This window comes from Cloeon dipterum, chromosome X, assembly GCF_949628265.1.
Source record: "Cloeon dipterum chromosome X, ieCloDipt1.1, whole genome shotgun sequence".
NCBI lineage: Eukaryota > Metazoa > Arthropoda > Insecta > Ephemeroptera > Baetidae > Cloeon > Cloeon dipterum.
The window spans coordinates 25,813,976-25,835,820 of NC_088790.1; the positions used below are offsets into that span (position 1 = coordinate 25,813,976).

Here is a 21,845-nt window from a genome sequence, read left to right on the forward strand (position 1 = left end):
TGCGCGCCACCACCACCAGACGGCGGCAGGGGCGCGATTGTTGGCTGGCTGAGACGGACAAGTTCGGCAGAAAAATAGTAATGGTGCGCTGGTAGGTGCGATATGAAGTCGGATTTTGGGCCTCGCGACCGCGCCTAGGGCGTCGGACAATGGTGTAGGCGGATGGGGGCCAAGCCGAGCACCGCCGCCGGGGGCGCCAGCAGCCCCAGGGCCCGAACCTTCTCTGCCTCGTCGAGCGCCGATGTTGTGAACGCGAGCGCCTCGGGCTTCAGCCTGCTCAGGGCGCTGCCAGGTGAGTCTCCCTTCGCAACAATCGGCTCCGTCCTTGCCTCAACGAGGACACCAGTGTCAGACGGGGGGCTCCCGGGGTGTCCCCTCACGCTCCCGTTTGCAACAATTTATACATCGGACGGGGCAGCGTGCCAAAAAGTTTTTGTGTTGGGCCCACGTCGGAAATTCAGGCTCGGGATGCAATCTATCTGACTTGGGTCTTATTTCGCAGACCTTGCAGGCGCAGTATCCAGCGACCGGCTGCGGGCGCGATCGCTGTCCAGCGTGCCGCAGGAGGCGGCCACGGGGGGCGGCGGCCGCGGCCTCGCCATATCCGAGAGTCCCGGCGAGACGGACTCGAGCTCCGAGGAGCAGCCGGAACAGCAGGTGGCCGCCGTCGCGGCCGCCGGCCTCGGCATCGCCACGCCGCGCGTCTACGCCGCCCACTCGCTGCCCTCGCACATCTGGAACCTTAATGGTGAGACACAAAAAATCTCCTTCTTCGCCAACCAGACAGGTTTCACGACATTTGCTCGAGTTGAAGGCTAAGTAAAAGTAAACACCAATGCTCTAGGAAGCGGTGCTGATAAGATTAGAGAGGCAGTCTGCTGTTCCCATGTTGTACGGATTCAAATCAATTTTATGGAAAATTTTCCAACGACCTGGAGGCTTTAAAAAATATTTTTACCAGACGTATATTATTTGGAATAATAGAATTTATGCTTATATTTTCATATTATTCCCGCTAATAATTTAAAAACTGAAAACCTATTGTTTATTTTGAATCACATCACGCGAGACGCACAGTTTCCTTTCGCAATAATTGGACCTTGGCACTTGAGCGTGCGACTCTCACTTTCCTCGACAGAGTCAATGGGCCGAGGAAGCGGAAAAGTGGCCCTGCGGCGGTCAGGCGGTGCGCTCGCTCGCTCGAACTAGAAGATACAGCGTCCCGTCCCGTGGGCGAAAGGGTTGTTGGCGTGCGGGCGCCGAAGCCCCGATCGGCCGGCACCGCACTTGTTGTGATGCCGCCGCCTCACTTCTGCGTCACTCAGCTGCTTCCTTTATATTATTCCCGTTTCGCCGAGCACGTAACGAGAAAATCTGGCTGCCTTCCTTTGATCGCAAATTAGCAAATTTCGAGGGCGTGCGGGAGGAGCCGATTGCTTAACATTCGTAGCATTCGTGGAAGAGCGTTTTGTTAATTGGGAATCCGGAGAACTGGTACGCGTCTTTATTCTGGGGAATTTTTTAAGAGATTTTAGAGATTTCCCGGTCCAGGTCGCTTCGGCAACAAGCAATGGGGTATTTTCGTTGGAAATTATTTGTTGCACAATACCCATCGCGCAACCGATCTCAAAGATATTATTTGAAAGCAATAACAAACATTGGGTATTGTGATAATTTTTGTTTACGTCCTCTGCTGCGTCAAAAACATATTGTGGAGAAAAAAAAACTTTAGTCAATCTCCGAACTACTCATTTGAGTCAACACGTTTTGAATTATTATTTTATGACTAACCAGAAAAAAATTATTTCTTTGTCGCTTGGAAGAATGACCGGAGATCTATTCGCTCGTTACCAACTTTAAACTGCGTTCCACTCATTTCTACCTGTGCTGACAATGAGTCTCGAATTATTTTCCTTGGTTAGCACGCAGTGATGAGTTTTTGAAAGGCTTCTGTTAGACGCGGCAAAAGTGGCTTAAGCGGAAAGTACGCACGAGATAGACTTTTGCAATTCCAAGTAGTGCTTACGGACTCCATAAGATATTTCTTCTAGTAAATTTAAATTGGGATCGTTTCAATCACTCGACCGAGCCGCGCATGATGGCCGCCTTTAGAGTCTCCGCGCAAAAGTTTGACTCTTTAATAAATAATAAATATTGCAAAAAACATACATAGCAGGGGGAATTTTTTTATCTAAAAATGACGGACGAGGAGAATTCACTGCCCATTATTGCGAGACCATGGCGAAATGTTTACATTTTATATTCACGGATCTGTCACTTGCAATTGTTGAGAAATCACGCTGCACTCAACGAAAACCCAAATTCTTATTGTCGAATTCCCCTTGCAACAAAAAGAATGAAATTCGAGTGATTCTGACTCCTTACCTACCTCAAGGCTCTGGGAGCGGCCATATTATTACATATAAAAAGTCGTATTGCGTACTGTTATGCAAAGAGGAGTAAGAGCACAAACCTAGTCAAACATTGGGTCTATTGTTTGTGGAATGAAGCAACAATGTGCATGTGCAATAATCAAATCAGGATCTAGAATCAGATAAATTTCATATTTGTATAAAGTTTACGAAAAATCAGGGTTGCAGGAAACTCGCATTTTTAAATAAAATGCAGTGCAGTGGTTAAAAGGTTTTTTTAATTTTTACCAGTTTCTTGCAGGCAATGTTTGCACTTCGTCAGTTGTCAATAATTTTCCAATTATTTGCTAATGACCTCGACTTGAAAAATTGCCAGAGAAAGATTTTGGAAAAATTGAGGCAGCAAATAGCAATTTAAAAGAAACAAAATCTGCACAGTAGAGGAAATTAGCTGCAAATTTTAGATTTTCACATTGAAAATTTGGAATAAATTCATTTCTTGCGCAAGAAATTGGTGAAAATTGAGTGATAAAATAAAACCAGTGAAGGAAAAACCCGGGGATAAGCAAATGCAACCCTGCGAAAAATTGAACGGTTTGTTAATAATTTCGATCCCTCTCGTCGCGATCTATCCAACGCTATGCAAAAAATATACCTCTCGTGAAATAAATCATGATTTCCAATAGGGAGACATTGCTCACCGTTTAATTAACAAGCAAACTGTAGAACCGATTTCCTGGTAAATTATAATTTAAATGGCTGCCTGGCTAAATTTAAGCTGTTTCCCAATTTTTAGAGAGCATTAATTTCAAGTAAAGGCGAAATGGATTTCCCATACGCGTGCTGTAAAGCTTTACTACTTTAAATGCATCCAAATCGTGTGTGTAATAATGATAAGATAAACTAAAACTCAAGCATCCGACAAATATTGACATATAAATTATTTAAATAAATTAGAGAATTGAAATATTTAGAATGGCTCATGCCGAGAATAAACAAACCAAAAAAATATACACTACGTCGTAAATTCTTTCATACTCAAGCCTTTCTAGGTTAACCTAAACACCTCTCTCGTTGTTTGATGTGCTCATCTGAACAATTTTTCTCGTTTTTATCGTGTTTAAAAAGCATTGACTTGCAACACTCGCCGCAACACGCGTGCCGGCTCTTTTTTTCCAGCTGGTGTTTGACCCATTTTCTTTCTTCCTGGTCGGCTCGTCGGGTGGAAGCACCTCTCGCGCGCGCAATTCATCGCGGCCAGGTTTATTTTTGATTTTCCATTTATTTATTTGCGCGCTCGAACGACCTAGTTATGCAGTGCGAACGTTTATTGTTGCTCTCGAGCACGCGGGCGGCGGAGCGACGCGCACCTCGTTTCTATCGCGCTCCTCCAGCAGATGCGGCCTGCCTGCCGTTTTTCTTTTGCGATCGCGTTTGTTTGCATTTTGAAAAGACACCGCACCGCCGCTCGCACGCGTTGCTCAAGCAGCGCAGCTAGCCGTATTGTTTTTGTGACGCCGACACACGCTCTCGGATTGCAAATCTGCATCTCGCGTTGCAATCTTCTCGTTTCGACACGGAATATTTTCATCCCTGGGGAGTCCATTCCCCATTCCGCGGTGGCGGGTCGTGGCACGCGTTTTGCTGCCCTTTTTACGCTTTTAACAGATTAAAACCGACTCTATAAAAAAGGCGAAGTAGGCCTGTTGCTTGTTTAACATGGCATCGCGAGTTTCAACGTATTGTTGAAAGCCAGAATGTTTTAGTGAGTTGGTCATAATTTCACTTGGACGAAGGAACGTAATTCCGTGAATTGATTAAATAAATAAATTTGGGCTTGGTACTTTTCCCGCAGGCGAGGTTAACTTTATTTATGGCATCCCCTGATAACTAGGGTGGCAAAAATGCAGTGCATTTGTAAAAAGCGTTTTTTTTTTAAATTTTAACCAGTTTCTTGCAGGCAATTTTTGCACTTCGGTTTTCAATAATTTTTTTATTGTAAACTCATGACCTCAAATTGAAAAATTGTTAAAAATAAATTTTTGGAGAAATTTAGGCTGCAAATGGCAATTTAAATTAAAAAATCTGCACAGTAGAGGAAATTTTGACCACTCCGACCGCAAATTTTAGATTTTCACAGGTGCAATAAGGAATAAATTAATTTCTTGCGCAAGAAATTGGTAAAAATTGAGTGGTAAAACCGTTAAAAACCAGTGGCGAAAAAAACAGGTGGTAAGCAAATGCAACCCTATGTTGATAATTATTTAAAGAGTTTAATTTAGTCGAAAAACTAATAATTGCTATACACTATTGACATCCTGAGGTAATTCTCAGGCCTAAATCAACTTTAATCAGTATCATCATGGGGAAACAATGTTGATTTTCAAATTTCGTCTTAAATTTTTATTGAAAATCTTTCGAATCAAACATTTTGTAGACTTCTCTATTGTTGTCAACTCAATTCTGTGGTTTATTTGATGCCCTAAAAGCTTAACAATTAATCGATAAGGAAATTTCCCAGACGTCTAGGACTTTTTGCCTCTGGACTTTCAGCAATCAGTCACATTTCGCGGCTGGATTTAGATCACATGATAGCGATTTCATAGCATGATGCAAATTAGCTTCTCCGTCAACGCTACGCACGTGATCGATACACGTTTTCGTACGAAGTTTACAAGATTTTGCAAGACCGTGTTAATCACTCGTGGCCCTCGACGTCACCTTCTCTTTGTCATGCATGTGCACAAAATCGAAGTCGACCAGCAGCGTCACGATACCTCGGTTCGAATAAAATGATTTTGCGGACGTCAGCGTTGGCCCCTGCGTGAATGAGCGCTTCGCATAATGAGAAAGAGAGATGTATCGATTTGCAACACGCCCGCCCGCCCGCACCCGACTTCTTTGCACGCCCAACAAGTGCTATATAATATAATTTGCTTAAGGATGATGACCTTAAATTTGAAATTGCTCACAGCTCAAATAATGAACGTTACGTTTTTTTTAACCAAATTCCCTTGACTGGGAAACTGGCTACTATATTTCATCGCATGAAGATGATTTATTTTGGATCTTGAAATTGTTGCTCTGCCGCTTTTTGAAATTCTTCCTTTTTATCTGTACGAAAGAGATATCTTTGCTGATTTTTCTTGACGTTGTTGTTGAAATATATAGATATATTTCCAAAGAATATATTCTCCTGTGTTTTAAATAATTTTTACGCTGTTTTATGTAAATGTAAAGGAAGGGACGCAGTTTTCTTTACAATTTTTCGCCAATTGATGGATTTGGACATTCCGTTCACGCTGTTAAAAATTACTGTTACATTCGTCATTTTCTATACATTTTATTGAATATTGCCTCCATTTGGGTGTTTTGAACTTATTGATTTGAGAAGGATTTTTCATGTTTAAAAATAACATTAGTTGCGCTGCAAGGGCCACATAATATTTCGTTTCTCTTTGCACTGCGGATTAACATTTTCTTTTTAAGTCGATCACTGCTCGCTTAAGCTCTGTTTATTTACAAATTTTCTTCCCTTTTGTGAAGGGATGCTTTTTATTATTATCGTTTGCTAGGAATCTCAGGGTTAAATTATTTGTCAACGAGGCTCCGTGAAAAAATATTGGAGAAGTGGCTTTTGCTGCCAGAAAATTGATTCAAGCTTAAGAGGTTTTTTTTAAAGATTAGAGAAATTTCTATGCAACTAGCTTAGCTATTTTCCAAATAAAAACGCTAAAAAATGAATATTTTACAAAGGCTGGGAGACATTTTCAAAATCACTGTTGCTGTTTCAGTGACAATTTGCATTCTCTGAGGTTTTCGTGGCACATTCTTATCTATTCCGTCTTATTTTTCACTACTCCGAATATTTTCACTGTCATTTCTCGGTATTTTTAACAATTCGCGATATTTTGCCTGTTTTTGTTCATTTTAGCGCTTCTTGGATCTCATTTTCCTCCATTTTTTACTTTGTAAAAATGCAATGTTTTTTCCTGAGATTAACCGAATTTCTGTTTTGTTGAATGCTCTGGGAGCTTAAGTGCAAAAACGTCTACTGTCTGTTCTTCATCGGGAAAAACCTCCAATTTAATTTCAGCACAATTTATATGTCGCTCAATCAAGTTTCCTTCCTTCTTGCTTTTCCGCTGCATGAGTCTCTAATAAAAATATACTTTTTTCGGCCAGTGAGATACATAACTTATTAATTTTTTTTTTCTTTAAAACTAATCTGCAGCTTCCAAATTCGTATCGGGCTTTTGAGCGTGCCGGGTCGATCGGTCCACTTCGCTGGCCAGTGTTAGAATCCGTTTTCTTCTTACTCTGACCAAGTACCAAATGAGAATTCTTTCGACGACCCTCCTTTATGGCACTCTGAACGCCAGTTATCGAGTATTATTTACTGATCGCTACCTATCATCAGGGCAAACCCCTGAGACCGTTACGTAATATTTCCGCCCAAGTTTTTCATTGCCTTCTCCAGAAAAACTAATAATATTTACACGATTTACAGAAATCCGTGCGACACAGTCACTTTGGCTTTTTTATTTGTTACAAAATTTCGCCATGGCAACAAACTCCATTTTTTCAAGCTCAATACGAATGCGAATGGATCATTTTGTCGTTTCACTTTTACACTCTTCGCGTCGCGTGATTATTACTACGCTACGCTTAAGGTCGTTTAATCGAGTGTCACGTGAAACGTCGAGATAGTTTCTTTTATTCCAAACCGGCTCAATGAGACGCGCAGAAAAAAGCTCGCTGCATTTCTTACGCAACTTTCACAGATGGTTTAATTGCAGGCTCTAATTTACTTGCAATTTCGAGCTGAGACCTTTGTCGCGCTTCTTTGTTTCTAGATTAGATAAGAGACAAGTGGATCAACGCTCCTTTATTGTTAGAAATGTGCTTATCACGTTTTACACTTCATTGGAGAGACTTTTGGCATAAGTAGGACAATAATTCATGTTGCATCATAAATCAAAAGTTTTTCTGCGTTTTAAAGAAAAATACTGGAAAAGCCTGGAAAATGCTTGTTACCAATGCATAAACTCATCCCTTAGAATTCAGTTAAAGCCTAAATTGACCTAAGGAGAGCTGTAATTTTTGAGAAAATTGGCTGGAAAGTTAGCGTGCTTTTCAAATGGTAATGGCTGTCTCCTTACTTGAAATCCGATTTAATTTCAAAACCAAGAGTTTCCCCAATAAGTGGCATACACCGTTGGACAGATCTCGGTGAGAGGAATCGGAATATGCCAAGAAAATATGTTCGAGCACTGTAAATTTTGGAGAAAATTGGCAAAATTTGAATTTTTATTGTAGGAAGGTCTTTTTTTATTATTGCAAATTGTTGAACAAATTGTTTATCGGTCAATTGTTTAAGGCATCCAACAATTTAAATAATTTTCAATTGTTGACCAGTATCATTCCACTTTAAGCGAATTCGGATTAAACTCTGAGCTGGCAAATTTCAGGATAAAAAATCTACCGGAAGTCAGCGCTTTATCTTTTGTATTTTTGTTATGCTTGCCTTGTGAGATTGCGACGTAAAACTAACCAAAATTATAAAGTGCTGAATTTATATTTATTCTTCATGTACAGGTTGCTCAAAGTTTTTTGTGTGAAACAACCAAGTAACCCGATTCCTCTATAAAAATTTTCTAGTGTTTTTCTCTTTAATATAAAATTTTATTTACCAACTGTGGTAATTCAAGGTAAAAATGTGTTAAAAATACCTTTGGATATAAGCCAGAATCTTTAGTTTGCCACATTAATAAAAGGAAACACATCGTTGGCGTGTGATTAAAATTCTGTCAACCAGTTGTGAATCTATTTACTGAAGATTTACAAACGTTTCTTTTCTGAATTTTCCGACAAATTGTATACAATATTTTTGCTTTCTGTCTTTAGAAACACTTTTGTGGCCGTTGTTGCCGTGATATTTTGCCGCGGCTCTCTTTCGTCGACCTCAAAATTTTCTAATCTCACTAAATGACACGATTTGGCCGCGCTGTTGATTATTGACCTTAGTTGGCGCGCGAGCCGGACGAAATTGAATTTTTTGTTGCACGAGGAGAACAGGCGGCTAGCGGCGGGGGTAAATATTGAATGAGCTTATGATGAAATCACCCCGCCTTTTATTTTCCATCTTGCTGTACCACAAACGCCCACGCTCTTTTTCGCAACCTCGTGCGTGCAGATTACATGATGCCGGCCGCTTGGATCATCCTCTCTGACATAAGCGAAAAAATAGAGAATAGTAATGAAACAACGAACGTGTGTGACATGACTTCTATATTTAGACATGCGCTCACTGATTAATTTCTCGTCTTTCGGATTACTCATTAGCCATATAATCATAATGTTAAAAGGATGCTGGAAATTACTTTGGGAACAACAAAAAATGCTGTTTGCAGTGAAACGCATCCACCTCAGTGTTCAGCGAGCCGTATTTTCCTGTGATGTTTTGCAGAAATTTCCTGCTCAACTTGCTCCGCTGCTGGATGAGCAGGAAATTTCCGTATTATCACAGGGAAAAAACGGCTCGGTAAACACTGGAGATGCGTTTAACTCATCCACTCATATCAAGAGCTCCTCGAGTGCATAATGCATTCAAATGCATCTCAAAATAACTGAAAGGAATCATCTCTCAATCACATTTCTGCGATTTTGCAAATCTCGCCGCAAGAAATAAACCTTCAAGGCATTGCATCATCGTTAAAAGTGTTCATTGAGGCGTTACAAGATGACAAAAGCTAGCACCTGATCCGAAGTATTTCGGCCAGTGATCGTCAGGGTCGGTGAACCTTAGAACAATGTGTTACCGGCCCTGATGGACCGACTCTGAAACCGTTGAGCAATAATCAAGGTGACTTTTCAAGCTGGGAAATTTTCCTCGTTTATTTTCTGCCAATATAATTTTTGAGTTTAAAGTTCGTGACCGGGGTTGAGGAAGTTAACTAGTTAAGTTTTGCCGGCTTGTTAGGCGTGATTCGCACATGCACGACTATCTGCGTGTGCAAATGAATTATTTCTGCGCTTCCCGAGCCGACTGTTTAAAACTGGCGATACAGATTAATATTTAAAGCGGGCAAGTTTAAACGGTCTCACCCCACGAGAGTGGCGAAATAATTCAACGTGCGGACAAACAGCTGCTTTCGGCCCGCTCAATTATTCACCGCAGCCGACCCGAGTGGCCGGGGGTGGACCGGACAGCATCAGGACACGCTTTTGCCACGCACGTGCCTTTGTCGCACTTCCGATTATATACGCACAATTTTAAACTAGATGAATAGCCCCAGCGGCGCAATTTCAGAAAATGGAATGCCGGCGGCAGTGTCATGCATATAACAGACTGAAAGTGTGACTTGGAAGTTCCCCTCACGCATCGGAATTCCCTGATTACGAGCAAGCTTGTTGAAAGGGTCTCGGCTCGAAGATTCAGGGCTTGGCATACCTTGTATTTTTTTCTTATTGTTATTTTTAATAGGAAATTGGGAAATTCAGCCTTGGTAACGCTATACATAGTTTCCTAATTTTTCCAAGCATATTTTTATTTTCAATCTTATGTTTTTGACATCCCATTTATTATTTTATTGTTTTGTCAGCTGGAAGAAGAAATTGTTCGTACTGGAAAGGTGTATATAAAAATATAAGGGTTGATTTCAGATTGCAACGTCTCAATCTATTTCAGAAACTAAAACTGATGCTTTTTGCTAGAAAAATATAATTGACACAATTTTCCAGGTAAAAATAGCAATCCTGGATGTACTTTTAAATAATTTTTAAATCTCGGCCAGTCTACGTTGCCTTGAGAAAGTATTTTTAAACTCTTTGGCCTTTAGTAACGCTAAAATATTAGTTTTTCTCCAGAAAGAAAAAAATTTGTAGCTTATGCATGAGTAAATCCATAATAATATCAACACTTTTTACGATTCTTTTAAGTCAACCAAAGTTTTCGGCTATGAAAAGTCCACTAACATAAGAAAATTCCGAAAATAACAAAATGTTGGCAGTGTTGGTATCGACTCCAGTATGAAGAGTCCGCGTCCGCACCCTTATTGCAAGCAGACGTGTGTCGTCCGTCCTCTTTGAAGAAAAAAGTTTGTTATTGCGATTATTTTTATATCGCTCGGCCTTGGCAATCGCGAGTGTGCGTTGTTGTCATTGCACAAAACGAAACCAGTTTCTCGGCGGCTGTCGCCGCTCGCTCGCGCGTTAATTGTCGCCAATTTTGGCCGCTTTTCCAGCCCGACGCAGAGGCCTTGAACTTTGGCTCGTCGGCCGCAAAACTCATTAAATTATCCCGCGGCGGCCGTTTGCTTGTTGGCTCCACTTCAAAATTTCGATCTGCGTTTGCGTTGCCGCGAAAAATGCGACGCACTTTCGTGAAAACCCAGTGGAGTAGTGGAGACTTTCAATTGAGATTTAATTTACCGATCTCTTCATCTTATCATAAGAGAATATCTAGATTGGACTTCATTCGCTAGCAAAATCACGAGGAGGAATTCAAGTTAATCGGAATTCCAAAAAGGAAAAAAATATTTAATAACTATTCAAGTTTGGTCGGTGAGGCCAAATCAAGATGTCGATTTTACTCGACAACCATTTTTGACAGCGATGCCAACTGCCAAGCCCGTCCTTTTTTAAACGCATATATTATTTTCCCCAACGAAAGTTGAATCTCCATCGTGCCAATTAGTGAAGCGTTTTGGAGACCCGCTTTCGGCTTTCGATTCGGACAAGGACGGTCGTTTGTTGTGTCGGTGCACCTTGAAAAGGCTTGGTTTTGGCGTTGAGTGCCAGCCGCGCCAGCTGATTCTCCACTTCCGCCTCGTAAAACAAATTCGATCGAGCCACGATAACACAGCACATTCAGTCTGGCGTCAAGGCCGTTCGATATGAGTGTGTGTATGTGCCTCTAAACTTTCAGGGACTTGATAAACAACTCTCATGCTCATTGCGTGTGTGCCAATGAATAAATAATCCGATCCAAAATAAATAAATAAAAAATCGCCCATCAATTAATGTGTTATTTCAGGGGGACAAGTTTGCAGGAATGTCAGCTTAAAATTGTAATATATATATTAAAAATAGTATAATATACAGTTATTTTTGGACCGAAATCAATAATTAGATTGTAATCGCGCGGTGACTCGTTTTGTTCCAGGAATCAAGTGTCCAGTGTGCTCGAAATTCGTTCTGCCGGATGACATTGAGTGTCACCTTGTTATGTGCCTCACCAAACCGCGTCTCTCGTACAATGGTAAGACGATTAAGAGTGCAAATTAACCGTCGCCTCATTTGCTGCCTTGCAGAGGACGTCTTGACCGAAACAAAGGGAGAGTGTGTGATTTGCTTCGACGAGCTGGAGCAAGGGGACACGATCGCCAGGCTACCCTGCCTCTGCATATATCACAAGCAGTAAGTAGCTTTGTCCCTCGCCCCGACCATTTTTAACCAGGGGTTGCAGCAATTTTCGCCGCAAACTGGAAACCACTGTTGCTGCGCTGATTTTTTACTTGTTTAATTCAGCTCAAAAATTATGTTTTCAATCCTGCTCATTAAAAACGATTTAAGTTGATTATTTTTTAATGAATGCAGGGATTATTCTACACATTGCATATAATACAACGACTGCAGGGTTTTTTCCATTAAAGCCTGGCTAAAACTGCATTTTTTATATATTCCAATCGATTACTGAGGGTTAAAACGGGTGGGGTAAATTATTAATTATTTTTTCAATTAAATATTGTTTGTGACGTGCACTGCGCGCGCAAAAGCAACGTGCGCTTTGCTTTGCGCCTCTACTCGCACGTCACAAAACGTTTTTTGAGCGGGATAATTTCGACCCACCTATTTCGACCCTCAGGAATCGATTGGAATTTAAAAAAATAGTTTCAGTCGATCTTTAAGGGTGGAGGTTGGGCGCCTTCAAGAGTTGTGTTATCACCTAGCTTACTTAAGCACACGGTTCCTTGACCAAACTGTTTTACCCGTGTAAAAAAATCACCAAATCCGCGAATTCCACCGCAAAACCCGAGCAATTGACGCATGGCACACGCGGAATGGTGAGTTTTAAAATCAGAATCTTTATCCGACAGGTAGAAAAATTAAAACAAAGTTAACAATTGCTCAGATTTTGGCGGTAAAGTCGCCTAAAATACGCAGAATTTTACGGCGAGTCTGAAAAAGTTTGGTTTTCCACTCTACGACCCATGGCAGCCGAGTTATTAATTTTTAAAGTCGATAAAACGTGATTTGTGATATTTCAAACTTTAGTTTTCGGGGCCCAGGCGGGGCCCTGTGGGTTAGAAGGCGTTGATTGTGGCACCAGCCGATGCCCCTCGGTAGGGTATGTCCGCTCGTGGGTGGTATTTAAAAATCGGTCAATATTTTGATTAATAACTAATTTTTTTCTACCGAATTTTAGAAAAAATTAAGTTTTAAGAATTTTTTCTATGGTTTGGAGTTTTCCCAAAAACCTTACTAAAATAAAAAAAATTGCCAAGAAACAGACCAAAAAATAAGTCCGGGCGTCACCCTAGAAATAACAAATTCCACACAACAAGTTAAAATTTTCCGTTCGCTTTTGCAACAGGTTTTTTTTCTAAAATAACATTTGTTTGCTCTTCTTGCAGATGTATTGACAAATGGTTCAACATAAACCGCTCGTGTCCAGAGCATCCTGGCGACTGAGACAAAAACTGTGCAGATTCCCGAAAACTGTCCTCTTACAACATTTCTGCGAGTGAAACAGTGATCCGACGACTTGTTTCTTTATAATTTAACGTGATATTAGAAGCGTAATTGAAATAATTGCGAGAAAGAGAGCGAGTAAATCAGCGAGCCTGAAGAACGATGAGAGGCAAGCGGAGGCTACTGCTGCTTTTGCTGCTCAGAGCTGATTTCAGTTGGCCCTTCCATTACTGGTTAAGTTGTCGTCTCGAATACTCCTGATGAATCCTTAGTTAAATCTTTGTTTCCCCTAATTTGCTGCCATTCGACAAACACAAGAATGCGGAGAATAATTTTTATACATTTTCTATGTGGCATTTTTGTATTAACTGAAGTCGTCGTCAAGTCATTACATTTTAAGTTGGCGCTGAGCCGAGTTTGCTTTCTGAGATTCAATTCGCAAGTACGGTTTAGTTCGACTCGTTTCGCGGACGGCCGGATCCGCAGCCGGATTCGGCGCCGTCCGCCTGATTTGTGTTGACAATTATGTGCAAGTAAATTGTGCCTTTGAATAATTCTGTAGCAAAGACAGAGACTAGTGAGGAAGGAGAGTGCGAAAGTGCCAGAGTCTGAAGAAAATACACGTTTTTCGGCTGCTGGATCGACGAAAACTTTGTGAACATAGACTTAATGGTTTTTAACCAACCGACCGACCGACCGCGAGTGGTGACCAGAACTGAATAAAACATTCAAGCTTAACAAGCTGTGTAAAATGAGAAATTTGTCGGATGTGCTTGTAGAGCGATTGTGCCGAGTGCGCGCCCGACACCCACACAGGAACGCGCGCGACTTTTCCTCGGAATTTGCTGCCAGTCAACTCAGTTGTGAGTCGTTATATTATATTTGTGTTGCTACTGGCTCCTGCGTTGAGCACACCACCAGAGATGCCGACGCCCACTTCCCACTTTAGGGATGATTCGTTTGGCCGGGTTTTTGGTATTAAAAAAAATACTAGATTCTTTTATTTGCGTGAAATCAAAATGTTCTTCGTCGAAAAAGCCGAGGGACAACAATATGGCGGCGCACCACGCCCCCTATGAGCGGTGATCTGTGTCCGCGCCGCCATATTGTATTCCCTCGGTTACGCCCCCCTTTTCAGCGGCTGATTTTGGCTGTTTCGACGCCGAACATTTCGGTTTCGCGTACATGAAAAAATCGGCTGAAAATCTAGTATTTTTAACACAAAAACCCCGGCCGAAGGAAACATCCCCTATCGTGTGGTGTGTTCCCTCGTGCATCCCTGCTGGCCCACACTCGACTTTCTGCCCATTGGTTATGGTTACCTGATTACTTTTGTATCAGCCGCTGTAAATTAAATTATTGTCTAAGTTAACGCCCGCGCTTAAATCTCACACATGTTCCTAATTGTATAATGTAATTTTACAGAGATCGAATACCGGTATACTATAATTTCGATTGGTGGTGCTATTGTAATTCATTTCATGTTCACAACTGTAGGCGAAAAAACCTGCACAGACACTACAGATGACGGAGAAAAGCTGTCATTGCCGTTGCTTTTGCGCATCACGACGTATTTTGAATAAAAATTAAAGAAAAATTCGTATATCTTCTTACACGAAAATTCAAGAAGGAAAATTTATTTGATTTACTCTTAAAATTCACTGCTATATGTAAAATAAATTTTCATAAAATTACCTTTTGTAAGTATATTTCTTCTGTGTTTAAATATTATTTCTCGTTTCTTTGCCTTAAAAATCCTGTTTGATTAGGGCAGCATTCAGAATTTTGGTGTTAGAAGAAGAAGAAGGAGGGAATTCTGCGTTTTAATATTTTGTAATTTTGAATTGAAAAGACCAATGATCAGCCTCCACAAAGCAAGCAAGCACACGAGACAGTCTACGGACAAATCGCCTCACAAGTGTAAAAATAAAAGGAGAGAAAATTAATTGTCAGCTAGAGCAACAAGTACCAAGCAAACGAGAAAATTCAGTGTCGCTCCATCCGTGTGCCAGCACTCACTCTCTAATAATTATATCAATGCTCGGCTCACCGAGTTCAAAAAAACAAACAAAACTTCACCTCTCTAGCGCGTGTAGCCTCAAAAAGGAGGAGTTTCAGAAAATAGAAATGCCAGTTAAACGCTCAAAATTTTGCACCGTCGCCAAAAAATACGTGTGCGGCGTACGTTTCCGCGGAAGACGAGAGGAGAAATATAATTGGATCACATAACGCATCATGTCAAAAGCAATCTTTACGTCTGTGTGACGAGAAGATCACTAATTGTTCAGCGCGCGCAGCTTAAAAATGCCAATGGACATTTTCTGTGAGGTGGAGACAACATTGTTGAAATTAAAACAAACAAAAAAACACGAACGATAATTTAAATGAAAAAAAGGATTAAAACAAAAACGTCGTTATAACCTAATCTGTGATTACATGACCATTAAAACGATTTAAAATGTGACCGTTGTGTTTCCTTTGTAACTTTGTTCCTAAAGTAATTTCGAATTTAAACGCCTGTGATTTATTGACACTACATATTTCTCTGGAGAAAAGTGTGTTAATAGCAAAAATAACTTATAAATCCGGGATAGCCACCAAATTTCGATTTTTTTTTTAAATTATGAATTTGAATATTATATATTATGCCACTTTGACGTCAGTTTCTGGTATTGAACTGATCTCATTTAGAATTGTATGCGGAGCAAATGTGCATCTCTCTCTCTCTCTCTCAAACACGTCCCGTCAGAAAAAAACGCGTTGTGTATTTTATTCTCATTATTTTTCAAACTCTGTCGACTTTATAGCATGAGCTTTGACTTGGACCTTGATCAAGGTCCTTTCATCCTATAATTCTTTAAAAATTACGACGTCATTTACAAAATTTACAGTCGTGAAGGAAGAGAGTATATTTAGAGAGCCTTGCGGCGGGAGCTTGAGCATAATTCTACGTGATATAGCTTGAAAATTTTCACTGCCCTGTCATTTCAATTAAGTCCAGTTGATGAGCGTCCCATACAGAAAACTCTTATTTTTAACTTTTTGCCGAAAACTTTCTAGAAAATTCCAGATTTTAAGTTATTTCTAAAAATATATGCAGAATTAAAATGGCAGGGTGAGTGATTTTTTTTCCTAACAATTTCTGGCACCTGTTTATCGTGTTTTGGATTGAAGTTCAGATGCTTGCTGATGATGACGGCCGTTTATTTGTTTTCATTTCATACAGATTTTCTAGAATGCAACACATCTTCCTCTGCTCCACCGCGACCTGGAAGCCCTTTTAAACGTGAGTCATCTCTCCTCGCTCAAAGTCAAAAGCCAGCACACCACGTTTAGGAAATTTAGCCATCGTTTCACATTTTCACGCCCTTATTTTGACTAATAATTGAGATTTTTTGCGCCTGAATATATTTCCCACTAAAATTCTTAAAAAATTGCCTCTCCTAGAAAATAGGTTTCTGAAAATTCTTTCAACTTTCTCAATGAGCACCAAAATATTTTTGACAGTTTCAAGAAGTGCGTTTTAGCTTTAGAATCCTTTGATTCTTCTTACAGATAAAAAGCTTAAGTAGAAGGCTGCAGGAAAACAAATTCTAAGAGTCTTTTAACTTTAAACCGCAGCATAAGCTTTTTCCTTTTAAATTTTATTTTCAACGCCATTTTGAACTTTTAATTTTACCCAGAAATAGAAAGATTTCAACTCGAGACTCGCTTTATATAGTTTTTTTTAATGCTGTTCAATTCTCTTCTAGTTCAAATATTTTTTAACAAATATAACTCTAATTTTTTTAGCACGACAAGAAATTGCAACGCTGGGGAAAATTGATTTTTGTTAAATAGCTTTATTGCAACCCCACAAGATACAAAATAAACACAGTCAGTATTACAACCCTGAAGGGCCAGCCGCTCAAGCTGGACTCGTCAGCGGAGAAGTACAGTACAACTATTTCGAAAGTTAATAATAGATGCTTCATTATTTGCAATAAAATAGTCTTAAACGTAGCTGGATATCACTCAGCTTTAGAATTTGAGGCTCTTGGCGAAGAGGGCGGCCGTGGCCTGCGTCTTGTCACCATTGAAGCGTCGCAGCTCTGAAATTACTTGCTCGCGAGAGAAGCTGAGGGCCATCAGCTCTTTGACCGTGGCCTCCGAGAAGGAGTCGTTGGGCATGATGGTGGTGGCCGGGTCGGAGAGGCGGCCGCTCGAGCTGGCGCTGGGCCCGGCCGCCGTCGCCGACTGGCTCCGCTCCATCGCCTCGGCCATCTGCTGGTGCTCCGCCTGCCTCCTGCTCTCCTCGATGATCTTCTCCTCGTCCAACGTGTCCTGCCCGCTCAGCCGCGCGCACTCGGGCAAGTCGCTCTCGGAGAGAAACGGCGTTTCCGTGCCGGTCGTGCCGATGTGGAGGATGTTTCTTTTCAGGTCGATTGTGCACTGAAAAATTCAAGATGGTTAAAGTGGATCAATTCAGGGCAACATTTGTATATTGTTAGAATTATTAAATGAAATAAATTATTTGTTCTACACTTTGCAATAGTTAAAAAATTTAAAGATATTAAAATTTTCTCCAAAATTTCGATCGCTTGACAACATTTTCTTGGCAGATTTCAATTTCTCTCGTCGAGATCTGTCTAACAGCGTATGAAACCTTTTAGGGAAACTCTTTCTTGTGAAATAAAATAGGATTAATTTCAAGTAAGGAGACCTTGCCATTTAAAAAGCATTGCATCTAAAAAATTTACGCTGCAAACTTAGCTCAATTTTGGCCTCAAAAATCCTAAGGGATGAGTTTATGCATTGGCAATAAGCATTTTCCAGGATTTTGCAGAAACTGGCGGAAATTTGAAAAAAGTCAGGCTAATTTTGTTCCGGTAAATCGCATTTTTCTACAATTGTTTTTTTTTATTATAAAAAAAAGCAAAACCAGGAAAGCCCAACAATTAAACTTTGAATTTTCATTACAATTCTTTCTACACTATTTACAAAAATCCTAGGAAAACGAACCCTTTTCCAAATTAATTTTAACTTCCTGTGTTAAACGGAAAAATTAAACGGATTTTTAACTGTTGTTTAGTCTTGATTTTGGTCAAGGTTCTATTTTTTAATTCAAGTAGAGCTGGACAGGCAAACAATTAAGAACATTTTGCATTGATTTTTTATGTGAAATTTTCTGGGGAAAAACTAGCCGTAGAAAACCCGGAAGAATCCTGATTAGTGAGTGTTTGTTAATTGTAGCCTCATTTTTAGTTCTTTTCTCTCCTTACGAATAGGTTGCGGCTTTTAAATTGAAATTTATAGCCAAATATCTCAACGTTAATGAGAAGAAAACGAGCATGAACATTTAATTAATGAATTAATGGAGCAGCAGTTTAAGATTTTAAATGCAGCAAATGCTTGCAAAGAGTTTAGCTGTTCATTTTTGTCAGGTCGCAAAGAAATCGAAACTTTCCAAGAGGTCGTGAAAATCGAATCTCTTGATAAGAGCGTTGTTTTGTTTGAATAAAGTACGTGCTCAAAGTAAAACACGGTAGGAGCAAATTTCCAAGTAAAAGATGCAAAACAATTTTAGTGAGGTTTGAGGTAACGGTTGCACCAAAAATTTTTTCACTATAAAGGGGAATTTTTTCTAAATTAAAAATAACAATTAAACGACATCGGCATTTATGAAATTTAAGGACAACACGATACAAAAAAGGGTGCATATTTCATGCAATTATTTTCGTCTTATCGATCTTTGATTTTTAAGAATCTTGATGAAAAAGGATTACTATTATTTTCGTTGCATTTTAAATTAAAAATTAATGTTTTTATCATTAATTCAACATTGCGCTGCGCCAGCCGCTAGTGAAAAAGGGTCAAAAATTAAAATTAAAGGAGAAAAAATGTCTTCCGGCCCACCAAATTTCACGTTAAAAATATTGTCGGCTGCGCCAGCTGCCGGTTAAAAAATATTAAACTTATTTTGGAGAAATAAAAACGAATTGATTGAAAAAATCAAGCCAAGCATCTCGCGGCTGAGACCTCTAATTATTGCCTTCAATTTCTAATTTAGCAAAATAAAAGTTGAGAAAAAAGTGTTTCTGACCTGATGCCTTTTGAGCATATCCAGGCCCAAGAGCATGTCCATCTTCTGCTGCTCCAGGATGGAAAAGGACGAGGTGAGAAAGTCTTTCTCAATCTGGATCTGCACCATGTGGACCCGGCCAATGATGCGCTGAATGCCGACGCCCTTGGCGTAGCCCGACCACCGCTGGTCCACCAGACGCATGATGTTGCATCTCTCGGCGCACTCGGAAGACATGATGGTGGTTTGTGCTCCTGCAACGACACAACAAAAACTACATTAAAATTTACATCTTGCATTGAACTCAAATGAAGTGTTACAGGAAACAATAATTCATTTAATCGAGACAGAATTTTGTTTTTAACTGACCTGAGTCAATAAACGCTTTGACTGGGTGTCCATTGACCCTGCAGTTGATATAGAGCATGACGACCGTGCCAAAGGTCTCAGGGTTGTACTCCATAGCCGCCTCCATGTTAGCTTCAATGTTCTTCTTCCGAATCTCCTCGGCAATCAGTCTTTGGGCTTCTGAGTCGAAGGGATCGGCGTTCAGCATCCGCAGACGGAGGCGCTCCTGCTCAGCCTTGGCTTCCTGCTGCTCCTTTAGCACTTGCGCAAATCGCTCTGTAATCAAACAATTCATTTTAATTCTAATTTTGTGCCTCTAAATACAATAAATATTTTCAGTCGGAAGTTATTCTTAAATAGGAAGTGCAAAAAACGCGTTTTTCAAACTTAAACTCGATCTAGTCATAGGATTTTGATTGGATTGGCTCGCAATTCATCTAAAAAAAATTCCCAGACGAATTCCGCGTTGATTCACCGTGAGGTTTGTCGAATTTTTTGCCCCAATCGCGAGATATGGCCGGAAAAACGCCAAATTTCCACTATATTCGACTGTAAAAAGAAAACTGTCCCGCAAAATGTTCTTGGCACTTACCGGGAAAATCTGGGACACAGTGAAATATTTTTTTAACATTTTGACGTTCACCAAAAATCATAGTAAATCATAGTAATTCGAAAAATGGTCCAATTTTGTAAAACCTAACACGGGCGGACGTGCCCCACAGAGGGGCATCGACTGGTGCAAGAATCAGCCCCGAAAACCAAAATTTTGTAATGTCACATACCATTTTTTCACCTTTAAAAATTAATAACTCGGCTCCTATTGGTCGTTGAGGCTAAAACTAATGGTCCCTGTAAATTTCTGTCTCGGATGGACTCAAAAGCGACCCCCGTCCGCCCCCGCAATAGACAAATTTTTTAAATTCACTTCTTCTCGCACCGAGAAGCGTCGATCGGCCAGGTATCATGTGGATATTTGCGTTTTGAGCGATTTTTTTACCCAGGAAGATTAGGGCCTCTATGGGATAAGTGGCTAGGCTTTGACTCATTTTGGGTCAGGCTACAAACAGTGCAAGCGGCTTTTCTAAACTCGAAAATAATCTCCACGGCACTCGTATAATTAATTGGGAGTGATTGAATTTATTTATAATTTTATTATTAATATCTCTGGCAAGCATTAACAAAAATAAAACAAATGATAACAATATCCAGCATGTTTTGTCTTCATCTAACTAACAAGGAAAACACACCTTTTGATACGAAAATTAAGACAAAATCCATCCCTGAACTTCTCAATTAAAAACTTTTAGAATTAGAATAAAAATTAAAATTCAGAAAAATAAATCCGGAAAAACCCTGATGTTTTCTTGTACCTAAACTTCCTGAAACGAGGGCGTCCGAGAGCCTTGGGTTGTTCTGTTTGAGCAAGGACAAGGCACTCGGGTCCGCGAGCAGCATTTCCCTGATGACCGCCGGGTTGTCGGAGGACGCAGCGGACAGCCTGGCGGAGGAGGGGGAGGAGGAGGCCGCGGCACCATGCGGAACCTGGATGTTGCTGAAGTCGAACGAGGGCAGTCCCGCGCCCACGGCACCTCCTGAAGAGCACAGTTGAGAACACGTGGGCAGCACGTTTTTTTTTTGTATTTCAGTTACCTGCAATGGGGGGCGCTTGGGAGGGGAGGAAGCCCTGCTGCACAGGGCCTTGCTGCATGAAGAGCATGTCGCCGTCCTTGATGCCGTACTCCTTCAGGGTCTTCTTGTCGTCGTTCAGCGGCTGGCCGTTGAACGTCAGCTGGATCTGGTTGGCCGGAACGCCGGACTCGACCTCGCAGAAGGCCTTCAGGTTCTCCAGCTCCAGGTCCTCGCTGACGTTCAGCGGGAACACCTGGTCGGTGACGGTCGCCACTGTAATATTCATGGTGCTAGCTTCCGACCCGTGGCTCCTTTCACTAAACCGAGACTAAAATAGAATAGTCAAAATTCGAAAATTTATAGTGCGGCTCAGGTCCGCCGTTCGTCTCAAGCCTCGCGTTACCAGGCAAATAATGCAAGCCGCAGACTTTGGCAACAGCAGATGATAAAGCATAACACACGCTCACTTGTTTTTCCAAGCAGTGGTGCCAACTTGATAGATAGTTGGACTGGACCAGATTTCTACTTGTTGGCGGTGCTAGAAGATTTTCCTACTAGAATTCTTGAGTTTTATTGTTGTTTTATTTAAAATTGTTTTGTTGACAGGAATTTTGAGTGATCTTTTGGGTTTTGGCATATTTAAAAACGGTAAAAACTAAGCATAAAATAATATTGTTGGACTGAAATTAACAATAATTTGAAATTTAATACAAAAATGTTAAACAGATTTAAAAATAGAA

At 40.6% G+C, this 21,845-nt stretch overlaps 2 protein-coding genes and 1 long non-coding RNA gene across 3 annotated transcripts; 2 read left to right on the plus strand and 1 right to left on the minus strand.

The window, feature by feature from the left end:
* The first annotated feature begins 22 nt into the window (after positions 1-22).
* On the plus strand, positions 23-15,531 carry LOC135945009 (E3 ubiquitin-protein ligase ZNRF2). Its single transcript, XM_065492352.1, has 5 exons — positions 23-292; positions 503-748; positions 11,539-11,634; positions 11,687-11,792; positions 13,010-15,531. The coding sequence occupies exons 1-5, from the start codon at positions 163-165 to the stop codon at positions 13,065-13,067; spliced, it is 636 nt and encodes a 211-aa protein (XP_065348424.1). The 5' UTR covers positions 23-162; the 3' UTR covers positions 13,068-15,531.
* A 453-nt stretch (positions 15,532-15,984) lies between these two features.
* LOC135945011 (uncharacterized) lies at positions 15,985-17,544 on the plus strand. The gene is made up of 2 exons (XR_010575387.1): positions 15,985-16,353; positions 16,860-17,544. It is a non-coding gene; the product is annotated as an uncharacterized LOC135945011 (long non-coding RNA).
* On the minus strand, positions 16,890-21,566 carry rngo (DNA damage inducible 1 homolog rngo). Its single transcript, XM_065492349.1, has 5 exons — positions 21,127-21,566; positions 20,847-21,068; positions 19,498-19,752; positions 19,150-19,382; positions 16,890-17,498 (listed from the first exon to the last, which is right to left on the minus strand). The coding sequence occupies exons 1-5, from the start codon at positions 21,389-21,391 to the stop codon at positions 17,088-17,090; spliced, it is 1,386 nt and encodes a 461-aa protein (XP_065348421.1). The 5' UTR covers positions 21,392-21,566; the 3' UTR covers positions 16,890-17,087.
* Positions 21,567-21,845: the final 279 nt, after the last annotated feature.